Source organism: Monopterus albus, unplaced genomic scaffold (genome assembly GCF_001952655.1).
Source record: "Monopterus albus unplaced genomic scaffold, M_albus_1.0 scaffold506.1, whole genome shotgun sequence".
NCBI lineage: Eukaryota > Metazoa > Chordata > Actinopteri > Synbranchiformes > Synbranchidae > Monopterus > Monopterus albus.
In genome coordinates, this window is record NW_018128386.1 from 70538 (window position 1) to 86752 (window position 16215).

The 16215-nt window shown below is 39.4% G+C and overlaps 2 protein-coding genes and 1 pseudogene across 2 annotated transcripts in view; 2 read left to right on the plus strand and 1 right to left on the minus strand.

The window, feature by feature from the left end:
• LOC109952855 (extracellular calcium-sensing receptor-like) overlaps positions 1-1316 on the plus strand; it is an 8435-nt gene extending 7119 nt beyond the window's left edge. Inside the window, exons 8-10 of the mRNA XM_020588147.1 lie at positions 8-63; positions 174-297; positions 370-1316. Of these exons, the coding sequence (XP_020443803.1) occupies positions 8-63; positions 174-297; positions 370-1316 (1127 nt within the window). The remainder of the gene's footprint in view (positions 1-7; positions 64-173; positions 298-369) is intronic.
• Positions 1317-4747: 3431 nt separating this feature from the next.
• Positions 4748-13086, minus strand: LOC109952856 (extracellular calcium-sensing receptor-like). The gene is made up of 9 exons (XM_020588148.1): positions 12947-13086; positions 12565-12859; positions 12377-12463; positions 11870-12139; positions 11247-11453; positions 10882-11157; positions 7971-8195; positions 7749-7872; positions 4748-5661 (listed from the first exon to the last, which is right to left on the minus strand). The coding sequence occupies exons 1-9, from the start codon at positions 13054-13056 to the stop codon at positions 4748-4750; spliced, it is 2508 nt and encodes an 835-aa protein (XP_020443804.1). The 5' UTR covers positions 13057-13086.
• Positions 13087-15205: 2119 nt separating this feature from the next.
• Positions 15206-16215, plus strand: part of LOC109952857 (extracellular calcium-sensing receptor-like) — a 3873-nt pseudogene continuing 2863 nt past the window's right edge.

Below are 16215 nucleotides of genomic sequence, written 5' to 3' on the forward strand. Positions count from 1 at the left end.
CTCAAAGGTGAAGAACTCACACTTGATGAGGACAAAATCTTCTGGAACTTTAACACCAAAAAGGTTCTTTTTAATTCTTATACTCTTATCTTTATCTTTTGGATTTGCGGCTTATTCATTGTGACATTGTAAAGCAGTTTAGAAAAAAAGATTTATATTTTTCTTCCCCACAGCCACCCCGGTCAGTGTGTAGCGAGAGCTGTCCACCAGGTACCCGCATGGCAAGAAAGAAGGGGGAACCTGTGTGCTGCTTTGACTGCATCCCTTGTTCTGAGGGAAAGATCAGCAATGACACTGGTTGGTGTTCACTTTTTAAACTTTGTATTTTGGAAACATACATATGTGTGTCAACACTTTCCATTTCTGTAGACTCTACAGAGTGCACCAGCTGTCCAGATGACTTCTGGTCCAGCCCCCAGCGTGACCACTGTGTTCCTAAGAAAACAGAGTTCCTCTCCTACCACGAACCTCTGGGTATCTGTTTGACAGCTACATCACTGCTTGGCACATTTATTTGTGCTGTTGTCCTGGGGATCTTCATCTATCATCACAACACTCCTATTGTACGTGCCAACAATTCAGAACTGAGTTTCCAGCTACTGATGTCACTAAAACTGTGTTTCCTGTGCTCATTGCTGTTTATTGGACGTCCCACACTGTGGACATGTCAGCTGAGACATGCAGCATTTGGCATCAGCTTTGTGCTTTGCATGTCATGCATCCTGGTCAAAACCATGGTGGTTCTGGCTGTGTTCCAGGCTTCTAAGCCAGGAGCTGGAGCCGGTCTGAAGTGGTTTGGTGTTTTGCAGCAGAGAGGGACAGTTCTGGTTCTTACTTCTCTTCAGGCAGCAATCTGTACTGCCTGGCTTGTTTCTTCCTCACCAACACCTCATAGGAACACCCAGTACCACAATGACAAGATCATTTATGAGTGTGTAGTTGGGTCCACAGTTGGTTTTTCACTGCTACTTGGCTACATTGGCTTTCTTGCTCTCCTCAGTTTTCTGTTAGCATTTTTAGTAAGAAAACTTCCAGATAATTTCAATGAGGCTAAACACATCACTTTCAGCATGCTTATTTTCTCTGCTGTGTGGGTGGCATTTGTTCCCGCTTATATAAGCTCACCAGGCAAATATGCAGATGCAGTGGAGGTATTTGCCATCTTGGCTTCTAGTTTCGGCCTCTTGGTGGCACTGTTTGGACCCAAATGTTATATAATTGTGATGAGACCAGAGAGAAACACAAAGAAAGCAATCATGGGTAGAGGCACTACCAAGTTTCTTAATTTTCATATAAACCCTACAATGAGCATATAGTTGTTTGTCCCTCCCCTATAATATGGCCCATTTGAATGTACTGGCAACAGAAATCTGTCATCTACAAATGTTAAAATATTGATAAGTTATGTTTTGTTTTTGAAACACAACTGGGTAATTTCTAGTGCGATGCACACAAACCTGGCAACCTACCAGCATGCAGCAAACCATCAGAGGGCAATGCAGGTTGCAGGATGGAGCTATCATGGAGCGCACTAGTCCATATACTGTATAATAAAATTATACATGGATTCAAGGTATATGTTGTCCATGATGGTATTAAGAATAGAACAGTGGTATGCAAAGTCTGCAGTACAAAAATCATCTACATGACCACTACAACATCTACTACAAAACTCACAAAGAAAGATAAGTACATTCATGTGTCTTTTCAGCTAATGTTAGCTAACTTACTGGCTGGTCAAATGTTAGCTATAAAGCTAGCATTAAGTTTAAACTGTTAGACTTGGCTTCAAATTGATTAAAGGCATGCCTTTTTATCATAATCATTGGCATTTTTGTTTAAATATGTGATATTCCAATAACATTATTAGACCCTCAGACTTTTGTATGACTTGGCTTGTGACTTGCTTGACTTATAGTATTGACTTGACTTGCTTGATTCTCACCACAGTAACCTGGGACCTGCTTGTGACTGGCACATGTGACAATTACTCCCACCACTGAAACCTACTGGGTGTTTTTTTTATGGGAAAACTATCTTAAATTAACACTTAAAGCTGAAATGTGCAACATCTGAATGCCTAGCTCAAGTATTAGTTTTACAGACTGCTGGCTGTAAATCTCTCTCCTTGCCAGATACCAATGAACTGCAGCCTGCACACTAGAAAACCCTATCCTGGACTCATCTCTCAGTATGTATGAACTGGAATACAAATTCTATTTAAACTGTTTAATAAAGTTCTTCAAGTGACTTATGAAGTTTGGTCCAAGTCCAGTTTTTGTACGGTATTTCTAGGGTTAGATGAAAATTTCATGGTGGAGGTGAGTAAAGTTTAATATGTACCAATAGGGCCATAATATAGTTAGAGGAAGTATTACATGCTCTGCAATTTGGCTGTATACAGGTGCTGGTCATATAATTAGAATATCATCAAAAAGTTGATTTATTTCACTAATTCCATTCAAAAAGTGAAACTTGTATATTATATTCATTCATTACACACAGACTGATATATTTCAAATGTTTATTTCTTTTAATTGTGATGATTATAACTGACAACCAATGAAAACCCCAAATTCGGTATCTCAGAAAATTAGAATATTGTTGTTAGGTAATTTCTTAGTCAGATAGATATTGATTAGATATTTGTTGTATTAAAAGCACATTAATAGAGAGGCGAAGGGAAGGAAAAGATGTGGTAGAAAAAAGTGTACAAGCAAAAGGGATAACCGCACCCTGGAGAGGATTGTGAAACAAAACTGATTCAAAAATGTGGGGGAGATTCACAAAGAGTGGACTGCAGCTGGAGTCAGTGCTTCCAGAACCACTACGCACAGAAAGACATGGGTTTCAGCTGTCGCATTCCTTGTGTCAAGCCACTCTTGAACAACAGACAGCGTCAGAAGCGTCTCACCTGGGCTAAAGACAAAAAGGACTGGACTGCTGCTGAGTGGTCCAAAGTCATGTTCTCTGATGAAAGTAAATTTTGCATTACCTTTGGAAATCGGGGTCCCAGAGTCTGGAGGAAGAGAGGAGAGGCACAGAATCCACGTTGCTTGAGGTCCAGTGTAAAGTTTCCACAGTCAGTGATGGTTTGGGGTGCCATGTCATCTGCTGGTGTTGGGCCACTGTGTTTTCTGAGGTCCAAGGTCAATGCAGCTGTATACCAGGAAGTTTTAGAGCACTTCATGCTTCCTGCTGCTGACCAACTTTATGGAGATGCAGATTTCATTTTCCAACAGGACTTGGCACCTGCACACAGTGCCAAAGCTACCAGTACCTGGTTTAAGGACCATGGTATCCCTGTTCTTAATTGGCCAGCAAACTCGCCTGACCTTAACCCCATAGAAAATCTATGGGGTATTGTGAAGAGGAAGATGCGATATGCCAGACCCAACAATGCAGAAGTGCTGAAGGCCACTATCAGAGCAACCTGGGCTCTCGTAACACCTGAGCAGTGCCACAGACTGATCGACTCTATGCCACGCCGCATGGCTGCAGTAATTCAGGCAAGAGGAGCCCCAACTAAGTATTGAGTGCTGTACATGCTCATACTTTTCATGTTCATACTTTTCAGTTGGCCAAGATTTCTAAAAATCCTTTCTTTGTATTGGTATTCAGTAATATTCTAATTTTCTGAGATACCGAATTTGGGGTTTTCATTGGTTGTCAGTTATAATCATCACAATTAAAAGAAATAAACATTTGAAATATATCAGTCTGTGTGTAATGAATGAATATAATATACAAGTTTCACTTTTTGAATGGAATTAGTGAAATAAATCAACTTTTTGATGATATTCTAATTATATGACCAGGACCTGTAAATGTGATTTTTACTTGTGTATCATGCTAAAAGTTCATCATCCCAGGTTCCCTTGTATTGCAAGAAAAAAAGGTATCCAAGATTATGACGTAATTGACTGTATAATTTACAAGAAGTTTTGCATTTTGTACTTATTGTTTAATGTTTAAAGTTTAGATTCTTTTTATACATCTTTTACATGCATAACTATTGGCCTATGTATTTGGGCCATGGTGAAAAGGAAGCAAGCAAATCATACATAAAGTACAATTTTGAATAAGATAAAGGAATTGAAGCATTAAATTAGTCTTTATTAAAGCCAAATTCCAGTAATTTTACAGGAGGGCTGAAGTTTCTTTCAACATTGTAAAAGTTTGTTCTGCCTTCAGGTGATCCTCTCCTGAGAAAAACCCACGAAATACACTTCAGTCTTAATTCAGTTTTTTAGTCCTTTTTTTAAACTCAGTGTGCTTTTTATTTAAATTTACATGTGTATGATGATAATATATGCCATGGTTGAACAGCTAAGTATATGTATTCACAGTATCAAACAACCAACAATACATACGTATACAATGACAATAAAGTCTCTTTCTCTGTCTTCTGGCTAATATCGCCAACCTCCTCCTGGGGTCAAAAGTCCACCATATTGTCTACAACCAGATACTCTGTGGATTGTGAGCTGGAGTATGCCGTGTAATTGACTCATTCATTTGCATATTTTTCACACAGTTCAACATAGCTTTTGATTATTTCAGGGAAATGAGTGACTATTAGGCAGTGATAGAAACAGTAGAAACAAACTTTCTTTTTTCATTATTCTACCATGTAAGTAAAGTTTATTTTTTTAAAAAAGGTTTCTTATTGTGTGTCAAATCAGTGCTAATTAAATTTAAACTACAAGCTGAATGAAATTCACAGGACTTTACTAGAATTTCTTTTTTAAATGTTGGTGATGTCTCGACCCATAATTGCTTTCTTTGTGTTCCTCTCTGGTCTCAGCAGGATGATGTAACATTTGGGTCCGAACAGTGCTACCAAGAGACCAAAGCTCGAGGCCAGGATGGCAAATACCTCCACTGCATCTGCATATTTGCCTGGGGAGTTGACATAAGCAGGGACAAATGCCACCCACACAGCACAGAAAATCAGCATGCTGAAAGTAATGAGCTTGGCTTCATTGAAGTTATCTGGAAGATTTCTTGCCAGAAATGCTAACAGAAAACTGAGGACAGCAAGAAAGCCAATATAGCCTAGTAGCACTGAAAAACCAACAGTGGACCCAATGACACACTCATAAACAATTTTGTCATTGTGGTATTGAGTGTTTTTATAAGGAGCTGGTGAGGCAGAGACAATCCAACAAGTGCAGATTGCTGCTTGAATGCATGTGAGAACAAAAACTGTTCCTCTTTGTTGCACAGCACCAAACCACTTCAGACTGGCTCCAGCTCCTGGTTTGGAGGCCCTGAACACAGCCAGAACCACCATGGTTTTGACCAAGATACATGAGACACAAAGTACAAAACTGACCCCAAATGCTGCATGTCTCAGTTGGCATGTCCACAGTGTGGGATGTCCGATAAACAGCAATGAACACAGGAAACATAGTTTAAGAGACAGCAAGAGCAGGAAACTTAGTTCTGAATTGTTGGCACGTACTATGGGTGTACAGCGATAATAGGTGAAGATCCCCAGGACAACAACACAGATGAATGTACCCAGCAAAGATGTGACTGTCAAACAGATACCCAGAGGCTCACTGTAGGAGAGGAACTCCGTTTTCTTAGGGACACAGTGGTCATGCTGGGGGCTGGACCAGAAATCCTCTGGACAGCTGGCGCACTCCATAGAATCTGACAAAAGGGGTAGGTGTCAAGATAAGTATTAATATTACATCTCCAAAAAGCAGTTTAAAAAGTGAATACCAACCAGTCTCAATGCTTATGTTTCCCTCAGAGGCTTGCACTCAAGCCAGCACACAAAGAAGATTCTCATTTCTATTCTGCATTTACTGTTATGATTTGGATTTGCTTCCTGTTCTCGTACTTATATATATATTTTTTCCTGTTCCACTCCACCTCTCGTACCATGGTTACCATGGTTTCCATTCATTGTTTTCACCTGTTGCCAATCATCCCCCGGTCTTCAGCTACCTATACTACCTCCTTTCCCTCAGTCACTCACTGATTCATTACTCTGTTCATGATACTCTAATGGTTTGCTTAAGCTGTTCTTGCGATGTTCAGACGGCCGAAAGAATAAAGAGATCTCGCCTGAGTTCTGTTCTGCACAGTGACGTACACTCCATCCTGAGTCTGCTTCAGTCCAGTGTCTGCCACTCACTTGTGTTCCTCGTTCCTGCCTGGTTTGCTCACAATGACGCCATGACACCGAGTGAGTCACCTCCAGTGCTGGGTTTGTACTTGCCTGTGAACCACGCAGCTTCTTGGCTAGCTCCTGTGACTGCTCCATTCCACTACCTGAACTCCTCGATGCCTGGGGTACTGTGAACCTACCTCGACCCTGCTCAACTCATCAGCAACCAGCTACGCCGCCCAGACCACTTCCACCTTGCAACCACCTCTGACTCCTTGCCACCTCCTGGGGTAGTCCTGAACTTTCATCGACCCTGCTCAACTTTTCAGTCACCTGTGACACCAGTCCGGCCAGCTGGTTCATCAGCAGACTCTGTCCAACCTCCACATCCACTCGGGTGACCTCTCTCCTGGGAACCTCTCCTGTCATCTGCCACCCTGTCACCTGCTACTAGTCCTTCTCCGGCATCTATACCCAGACCTGGTCGAATACCACCTGGAACATTAACCTCTTGCACTATCGTTTTTAATAAAGTCTCATTGAATCATCTGTCTTAGTTTGCCACGGAGTCCCTCAGCCCAGAACTGGTGTCACAGCCATAACATTTACCTGCTCCATTCTTCCTTTTCAACTAGTGGCTTTTGCTCTTGCAACAACACAGATGTCGGTTGGTGTTTGGTCGCAGCTTGACAGGTGCTGCTGTCTCAGTTTTCCATAAAGACTCTGGAAAGCTACCAATCTTTACTAAAGTATGTGGAAGAAATCATTGTCTCAAACTCAAAATGTTGCATTTTCTTTACATTTGACCCTGTAGCTGCTGAATGCTGCTGCTCTGCCTATTTGGAGTAACTGGTCTGCCACTTGTGTACGGTCATCTCACCATGCGGAGATGCTGACATTGTTACCATCCTGGACTCATGGGGCTAGAATGCAAAGGTATTCCACAGTCTTGAAAAATGGGCAAGCTGTATTTCATCAATTTGACTGCAACAGTGGAATGGGAATCTATTTTTCTGTACTATTCTTTTTTATTGTGCTGGAATTTTCATCTTAATCCTGGGTTTGGAGATTTCCTGCAAATGTTGGATAGCCATGTTCGAAGTGCATCTGTTGCACTCCAAGTTACATTCCCTCTCTCTTCAAGCATTTAAATATGGTTGCATCACAAAGTAATAAACTTTTACAATCAATCTGGATTACATTGGAAGTTGATTATTAATGCATTACTCCTCACAGGACATACCTAAAATTTATACACCATGTATCCACATTGCAAAAAGTTCAGACTCTAAATCATGCCAAAGTACAATGGGACTCAAAACTCTATCAGTGTATTTTGTGTATCTGCCCAGGGACTGCAAAATTTGCTATCAACTAATTCAGATGTATGGCATCTTTTGTCAGTGTATGAGATTAATGCTTTTACACATGCCCTCTGATGAATAAACTTAATAAAAGACATCATGTATCACTGATGTGCAAGTGGGCACTACTGCTTATGTCACAACTTGAGTTGCCACAGAAATGGGGATGTGCTTATTCCTTAATACCAACTAGGCATCTACAGGGGAATATACTCCTGAATTCAAATTAATGATTTTTTAGAAGAATAATGGATACCTACCAGTTTCATTGCTGATCTTTCCTTCAGAACAAGGAATGCAGTCATAACAACACACAGGCTGTCCCTTCTTTCTTGCTTTGCGTGTACCTGGGGGGCAGCTCTCACTGCACACTGACCTGGGTGGCTATAGGAGAAGAACAGTGAATTTATTGATATCCTAAACCATATGTTGTTTGCCTATGTTATACTAAAGGAAAAAAAACAACAGTATGGAGAAATAACCTCTTTGGGTTCAAAGTTCCAGAAGATTTTGTCTTCATCAAGTGTGACTTCTTCACCTTTGGAAGCTGATTTAACAAACCCCACACTCTGAACTATGGTTTTTCCATCAGGGAGCCACAGCCAGTTCATGATGTCATAGATTGGTAAGGCATCACCATTCTCATCAAATAACACTTGATCACCAAATGATGTTGTGAAGTTGACCTTTTGCAAGTAATACATAAGCTACAAATGGGAGAGATAAATTTAATAACAGGTTTATAATGTACATTTCTGCTGACAGGGCAGCCATCCGTAAAATTATCTGCATGGAAAATATAATTTAAAGCTGCAATAAGAATTCATTCAAAATCTAGCTAGTGCTAGCATGCAACTCTAGAATCAATTGCCTTCGTTCTACCCAGGCCTCCTTCTCTCCACTTTCTCCACGCTCCACCCAACCCATTCTGAATGCGGAGCCGTCACACTGTCATAGTTTGGTGAGAAATTCACAAAGTTAGCGGGCAGCATTCAACTGGTGGCCATTAAAATAATATCCCTCACTGAGCAGACTGCACTGACTCGTGCCTACTGTAAACATAACTGTATAGCAACTTCACCTACAGGACAGACAAACATGACACATTTACAGACAGCACAGTTTGTGAGCATCAGCAGAGAAAGAATGAGTGCACCCTGAAAAGGTTGCATTGCAAAAGAAGAAAGAACACTTCATCACACAAATAGGACACATGCTATTTGAAAACACATCTGAATTGAATAGAACATGCTGTCAAGTGTAGCTACACCCTTGCAGTAACTGAAGAGACAGACCCGCAGCAGAGCACTGCAGCTGTAGCAGATGCCACACTCATGGGGAAAAATCATTAAGTTAATGGAGACTACAATATATTCAGTTGGTGGACATCAAAATAATGTAATTCATGGTCACAAACTGATTCAACAGCTGCAGCAGACCAATTGGAGGCTTGTGTATGAACATGCCTGGATGTAAATGGCTGATTATTATAACTGAAAGTAGCAACACAGTGACGTCCTCAGCTTAACCAGCTTCTGGCATGAATTAGCTACAAGCACAAAGGGCTTGAGTCCTTATTGTACTACTATAAATAATAAATTCACAATACAGGCCTGGGCAGACCCTCATAACGTTAATGTTTAAATAATGTAAATGCTGCAGGAGGGACTGGGACACTTCATAAAATAGATGGCATTGTGAGGAAGGAAGATTATGTAGTTACAGTGAGGCAACATCTCAAGACATCAACCAGGAAGTTAAAGCTTGGTCGCAATTGGGTCTTCCAAATGGACAATGACCCCAAGCAGACATCTAAGGTTGTGGCAAAATGGCTTAAGGACAATAACAAAGTCAAGGAACTGGAGTGGCCATCACAAAACGCTGACCTCAAGCCAATAGAAAATTTGTGGGCAGAACTGAAAAAGCATGTGTGAGCAAGGAGGTCTACAAATCTGACTCCATTCAACCAGTTCTGTCTGGAGGAATGGCCTAAAATTCCAGCAGCTTATTGAAAGAAGCTTGTAAAAGGCATCCCGAAGCATTTGACCCAAAATAAACATTTTAAAAGCAATAGTAGCAAAAACTAACTTAGTGTATATAAACTTCTGGCCCACTGGGAATGTGTAAAAAAGTAAAAGATGAAATAAATCTTTTTCTTTACTATTATTCTGACATTCAACATTCTTAAAATAAAACAGTGATCCTAACTGACCTAAGACAGGGAACAATTATAAGATTAAATGTCAGCAGCTGTGAAAAACTGAATTTAAATGTATTTGGCTAAGATGCATGTAAACGTCTGACTTCAAATGCGTCACTCACCACTGCTGTCTAGTTTAATGTCTGCTTTGTAAAGATACAGTTCTGTAGTCCAGTACTTTAATTTGTACTAGAGTACTGAATTTGTTTGCTTTATTGTTTTTTTTGTTTTTTTTCAGTAGATGGACTAATAAGTTTTTAAAATGGTATGAGTGCTCTTAATACATGTATTAAGTAAAAGCATTTCCTACTTGACTTTGTAAAAGGAGTAGATTTTATCTTTGCTTTGTAAACAGTCCTGTGTGGTCATACTGGATATGGTCCTTATTTCTTTAGATCGATAGGCTACTGCTTGAATTTAATAAATGAAAAGCAGGGTTTTTTTTTTTTTTTTTTAAATACAGTGAGCAATGGACACATATTTGATACTAGAAATCTCAGTTTCCTCATTTTCACAAGACTATATTGCTCTGTTGTCTGACAAAATACATTTAAGTAACAGCCGTCTTACTGATATTTCATTTATCATGCCTTTATTTGCATGGTAATCCAAAAGAGTTTTTTTTTAAATATTGTGATACTTGGATAAAATTATGGAATACATCTTTAACAGGTAATTTGTAATTATATCAAAATACAAAGAGTAAAGCAACCCTCCAAACCCTGATTGTAATGTTGGTTTGCTTGTGGGAGATTAACTGTTAATTACCACAAACAGCATTTGCCACTTGCAAAAATTCTTAGAAAGGAAAGCATGTACACGTAGCAAACACAAAGGATTATGGTCTCTGTGTGAATCGTGATACTGTGATAATATTTTAGAATTAATATGTCTGCATGAGTGTGTGGGCCACTATAGTAAAAAAATCTATAGAATGTACTAAAATAGATAACTTTATTTTGGTTAAAGGGATCTTTTGTCTTTTTTATGCTTAACCACCTGCACTCCACAATATCTTTCAGCAAATAGAAGTCAGCACCACATACAGTATAAGCAAATATGACATATTTGGGTGCAGGATTTTTTTTAAGTGAAAATCTACTCTCCCAAATGTGTATTCAATAAATACCTCAAGGTGTAGCAGCTGTTTTTTCAAACATAAACATGCAGGTGGAGTGTAAATTGACACACACCTGCCATGGCTCCAGTTGTTGCAGACTGCCACAGCTCTGTCCACTGAAAGGCCCTCTCCCTGACTCACACTGCAGAAGGTCATGAAATGCATATGCCAGCGCATACACAGCCTTGTAAACATTATACTCTGGCCGGGGGTTTAAAATGTCAAAGAACTCAGTGTCCACATTCTTTAGTTCTTCCTGTCCAGTGCACAGTGCTCCTCCAGCTTCCAACCAGCCTGGTGGAGGTGGTGCAAATTTACACTGAAATGTGTATTCCCAAAACTGATTTACCTAGAATGTATTTAAAAAAGTCAGTTATAAACAATGATAATGTATGTTTCTTGCAAATGCCAGATCAGATTGCAAGATTCAATTCTCACCAGGTTATTTGCATAGCTGTTGTTTTGGTGTAGGTCAGGACGTATTTGTAAGAGGAAGTCCCTGAGCCCTGGGATTTCTCCACGACGAACAGCGATGCCCAGTGTGCCACCCAGGTATGGCATGAAGGCAGGTGTATGGAGTCCATCAACTAATGTCCATGCTTCACTGGCCATCCACTGCAGACCTGTCACATTCTTCTTCACCACCTATGCGTTGTATTAAAGTAGACCAATCTTTTATTTTTCTCAATTGGTCTACTTTGTAATATATAATAAATGACATAAAAACTAAAAAAAATGATAAAAGCATTGACATAAATTATACAAAGCCAGATGAGTCATTTAAATCAGGGTATTGTAATTTGTGTTTATAATGATAATAAATGTTTTGCATGAGTTCATTATGGGTCAAAATGCACTAATAATTAGCCAAATCAAACTTCTCAAATCCTAAATAAATCAGAGAAGTGACCAAAATATCATTAACCTGGTTCAGTTAATTGAAAAAGAACAAATGATAATTCACAAAATGGGGTGTGAACAAGTGATTTTAGGCTATCAGAAACATAAAAAAACATTGTATGTTGTCATGCTATGAATTCAGTGCATTGTCATCCCCCAACCTCTTCTATGAGTTGAACCATGTGATTCTTGGGTGCAAATACAATGACCACATGAGCTGTGGATTTTTTCATCATATCCACAATCCTGGCATATTCATTTTGATCATTGTCCCAAGGCAAAATCTCTGAATAGGCCAGACAACTTCCACCGCTCTGAGCCAAGTCAGTCTGGAAGGATTGGGCAGCGTATAGTCCATAGTCATCATCACTGACCAGTAGGCCTACCCAAGTCCAACCAAAGTGTTTTAGAATTTGAATCATAGCTCGCACCTATGTGAATAGAGTTGAGAAACTAGTGTACAGGTTAGATTATTATTTCAGTGCAGATTTTATATATGTCACAATAGAATCATAGTTAACAAATTACATTTTTCACCTAAATTTAATGACGCACAAAGTAAAGTTTAATACATACACGATGTGTTTAATTGGCAAAACGTATTTTGAAGAGTATTATACTTGAGACATACAGAATATGCAGTTTTTATTTTGCTAAGGGTGTTTCACCTGAAAAGCATCACTTGGGATTGTTCTGAAGAATGATGGAAACCTTCTCCGGTCACTCAGGCAGGAACATGTGGCAAAATAACTCACCTACAATATAATAAAAACACAAGTTGTGAATCTTATGTGCATACAAAATATTTTACTTAACAAGTTATGATTAATTCAGATACTGGATGCAGGAAACTTACAATAGGAAGTTTATATAAGCCTAGAACATTGGAGGTGGCTATAGAAAATGTTGAAAAGGGATCACCCACAATCCCCAGGACTGGAGGGGTGCCTGAACAGTTCGCCTGAAGCAGAAACTGCTCCTCTCGACCAGTGGCCAATGACAATGCAGCACTGAACCCAATACCAAGTGTAGCACAGTTGTCATAAAGGCTGTATCCCAGAGTAATATTAGGTAGCAGGTTAGGGGTTTTGTTGATCTCATCAATAGAAAAGGCCATGGTCATGGCATGCCTGAACCCTGGAGGGTCAAATCTAACATAAAATATTACCATTAAACATTGAAATGTGATACAGTTTTAATAATAATAATGATAAATCTTTCTTATGTGTGCATCTTACCCTTGGCAGCTTGGCTGATGGGGTTCTGAGGTGTACGTCAGCTCAGGGAAGACAGAGCTATAGTGGACTTCAAACAGACCACCCAGAGCTACATCTCCCGGCTTGTGCATCCCATTAAAATTAAACTCCCTCCGTAATTTACAAGACTGAGAAAGAAATAAAGACTCTGAGAAATAAAAAAAGGAAGAAATCAAGATTGCGTAGACACATAAAAAGAAATATTTAACAAGAAAGGCCCTCATGACTTCCCTCCTTCCTTCACATCTGTTTTTAGTCTTTATGCAGGTGTACCTACATTTATGTGCAGAGTTATGTCATTCCCTTTCGTCACTGTTTAGTCACACCACCTATTTTTAGTGGTGGTGAGAGATGGATCTAATACACACTTCACAATAAGAGCGCCTCATCTATGTCACATCAGCAGGTGTTTTGGTAAACAAAATTTTGAATACATATTTTGCTAGCTGCTTTAATGTTCATGGTCTATCACTTTGACAATGAAAAATCAATTTAAAAAATATTTCAGCAAGCATTTGTTAATCTAACATCCACACTTTCTCCTCACATTGAAAGTAACATATTTAATTATTATGGAACTGAAAAGAAAAGAATAACAAAGCAATAACAGCAATGAAAATTCTAAATAATTAATCATGGCACTCAGTTAGAAATGTATGTTAGTACAAACTCTTGTACACAGTTCTACTTTTTCAGAGATTAAATTTTTATTTGGTAAAAAAGTGAAGGCCTACAGTGTATTCATCATAAATCATAGGTACTGTTAAAAACTGAAATACAGTAAAACAGGAGTCAGGAACAAACAGGTAAGTCAAGCTGGACAGGCGTGGTGATGACATCACTGGGTGGTCTTGACCACACAGCAAGTAATGCAGGACCGGTGTAGCGACCACAGCACTGGGGATTCAGGAACTCACAGGTAAGGAGATAGAAACAGGAGAGTTGACAGCTGGTCAAACAGGAACACACAGCAGGTGATGCTGGACAGGGGACAACGCCAGCTGAGCTAAAGACCCAGGAACTCACAGGTAGATTGACAGGATATGTGTGGTGACAGTGTCGTAATGTCGAGGATCAGTGCTGGGGAAACAGACAAGGACAGAAAGGCATATTGATCATGGTGAACGGAGCGAGCATAGTGAGTACTCTCAAATATAATCAATGGACCAGTGAGGGACTGAGGGAAAAGAAGAGGTATATATGGGTTGCAGACCAGGAGATAATGAGGAACAGGTGAAAACAATGAACAGTGATTGTGTACAGAAATAAAGCTGGAGCAGGTGAGGTGACACTGGCCAAGAAGTATTTAACGAAAATGAAAGCTCTCAAACCGAAAAGCGGAGCTAAACCATGACAACAGAATGTCAGGCTAAATTTAAATTTTCAGTGCTTACTGTGGATTACATTAATAAATGTACTGTGATACCATGGTTTGCTTGAAAAATATATATGTATATTAACCATTATCAAATGTTTAATTATTTGTAGATGACATAAAGTAGCTGATTATTTTTGAAGGAAACTCACAGGGCAGTGTATAATTTTACTGTAGCAGTATTATAGATTTATTTACATATTGTTTTAAATATATCATAGTGAAGTAATATATTTTCTGACATATTTAAAAACTACATAAAACCTTAAAAACCCAAATATCCACTAAGTGTGCATTTGTATGGCTTTACTTATTATGAACAAAAACTAAGCTAAACATACAAACAAAAACTAAGAATCAACAAATTTTAAAAAAATGGGCAGAACTAAATTAGCTATGGTGTTTACAAAAGTAACTTTACAAGAAGAGAGAAGATATAAGGGCACTTTGTAGATGTTATACAAGACATGCAAGCTCAACAAAGTCAAATGTTTGGAGTTAAACAAGACCACAGTCTAAGAGCGTCTCCTATCTGATGTAAGCTGAAGTACAATCCAAGGAAGGAAACTTTTGTCTGAAAAGCTATATAAACCAGTGCAAACAAACTCAGGCACACATGCACTTGAGGGATGGAGATCTCTGCTCTCTTGATTGGTCTGAGATTGGCTCTGGGTTTGTTTGAACCAAACTCAGCTTTTACCTTGAATAATTGTGGGGATGATCTGAAACAAAGTGCTGGGTGTATGGAGGCTAGAGTTGATACTGGGATTATTACTGAAGCTTCATCTGTGAAGTGTGAGCTGCTGGGTACTGCTCGTCTACCTGCATTCTCAGTGGATGGTGACTATGTTATTGGGGGTGTTTTCTCCATACACAGCAACATGCACACAGTGAAGCATAACTACACCAGCAGGCCTGAGCCAGTGAAGTGCACAGGGAGGTCAGTAACAGGGAGAGGTAGGGGATAAAAGGCTGTGATTGTGTGGGACCAATGTCTAAATTTGTATGATGTTATTACAGTCTTTTTGCAATGCTGTTGAAAACTAACTAAAGAAAATAATTTTTTGTTTTATTTTTGAACAATTAGTTCAAATGCATTCTATATATTTTATGTTTTTTTTTTCAGACTATGGCCATGTGAAAAATAAGCATTTTGTGTTTATTAACTAAAAATACTGTACAGCTGTGTTGTTGATTTTTTGATGCAGTGAGGCTAACAGTTATTGTCCCTAACAATTGCAGTTCTTCTTCATAATGTGTTTTCTGTGAAAGTTATGACGTGTCCTTATTTGTAGCCTACATTTCAACAGTGACATGAGTGTCTGTGTGCAGCATTGATGGCCGTGAACTGCGCTTCTCACGTGCAATGATCTTTGCCATTGAGGAGATTAACAACAGTATGAAGCTGCTGCCAGGCATCAGGCTTGGTTATCAGGTCCATGACTCTTGTGCTGCAGTGCCTGTGGCAGTGCATGTGGCTTTCCAGCTGTCTAATGGCCTGGACCCCACATTTTTTACCGGCTACCACTGTTCTACATCTGGTATGGTGATGGCTGTTGTTGGTGAGTCTGGGTCCACACCATCCATCAGCCTTTCACGTGTCATCACGTCTTTTAATATTCCTCAAGTAAATACCTTGAATTATTGGTAAACTATGTGTTAAAAATATGCCCATAACATGACTGTGGCATTACAGGAATATAATTTGCTGCTTATCTTTAGGTGAGCCACTTTGCCACTTGTGCATGCCTATCTGATAAGCGTCAGTACCCAAGCTTCTTCAGAACAATCCCCAGTGATCATTTCCAGGCTGCTGCACTGGCCAAGCTGGTGAAACACTTTGGATGGACTTGGATAGGTGCTGTCCGGTCAGATT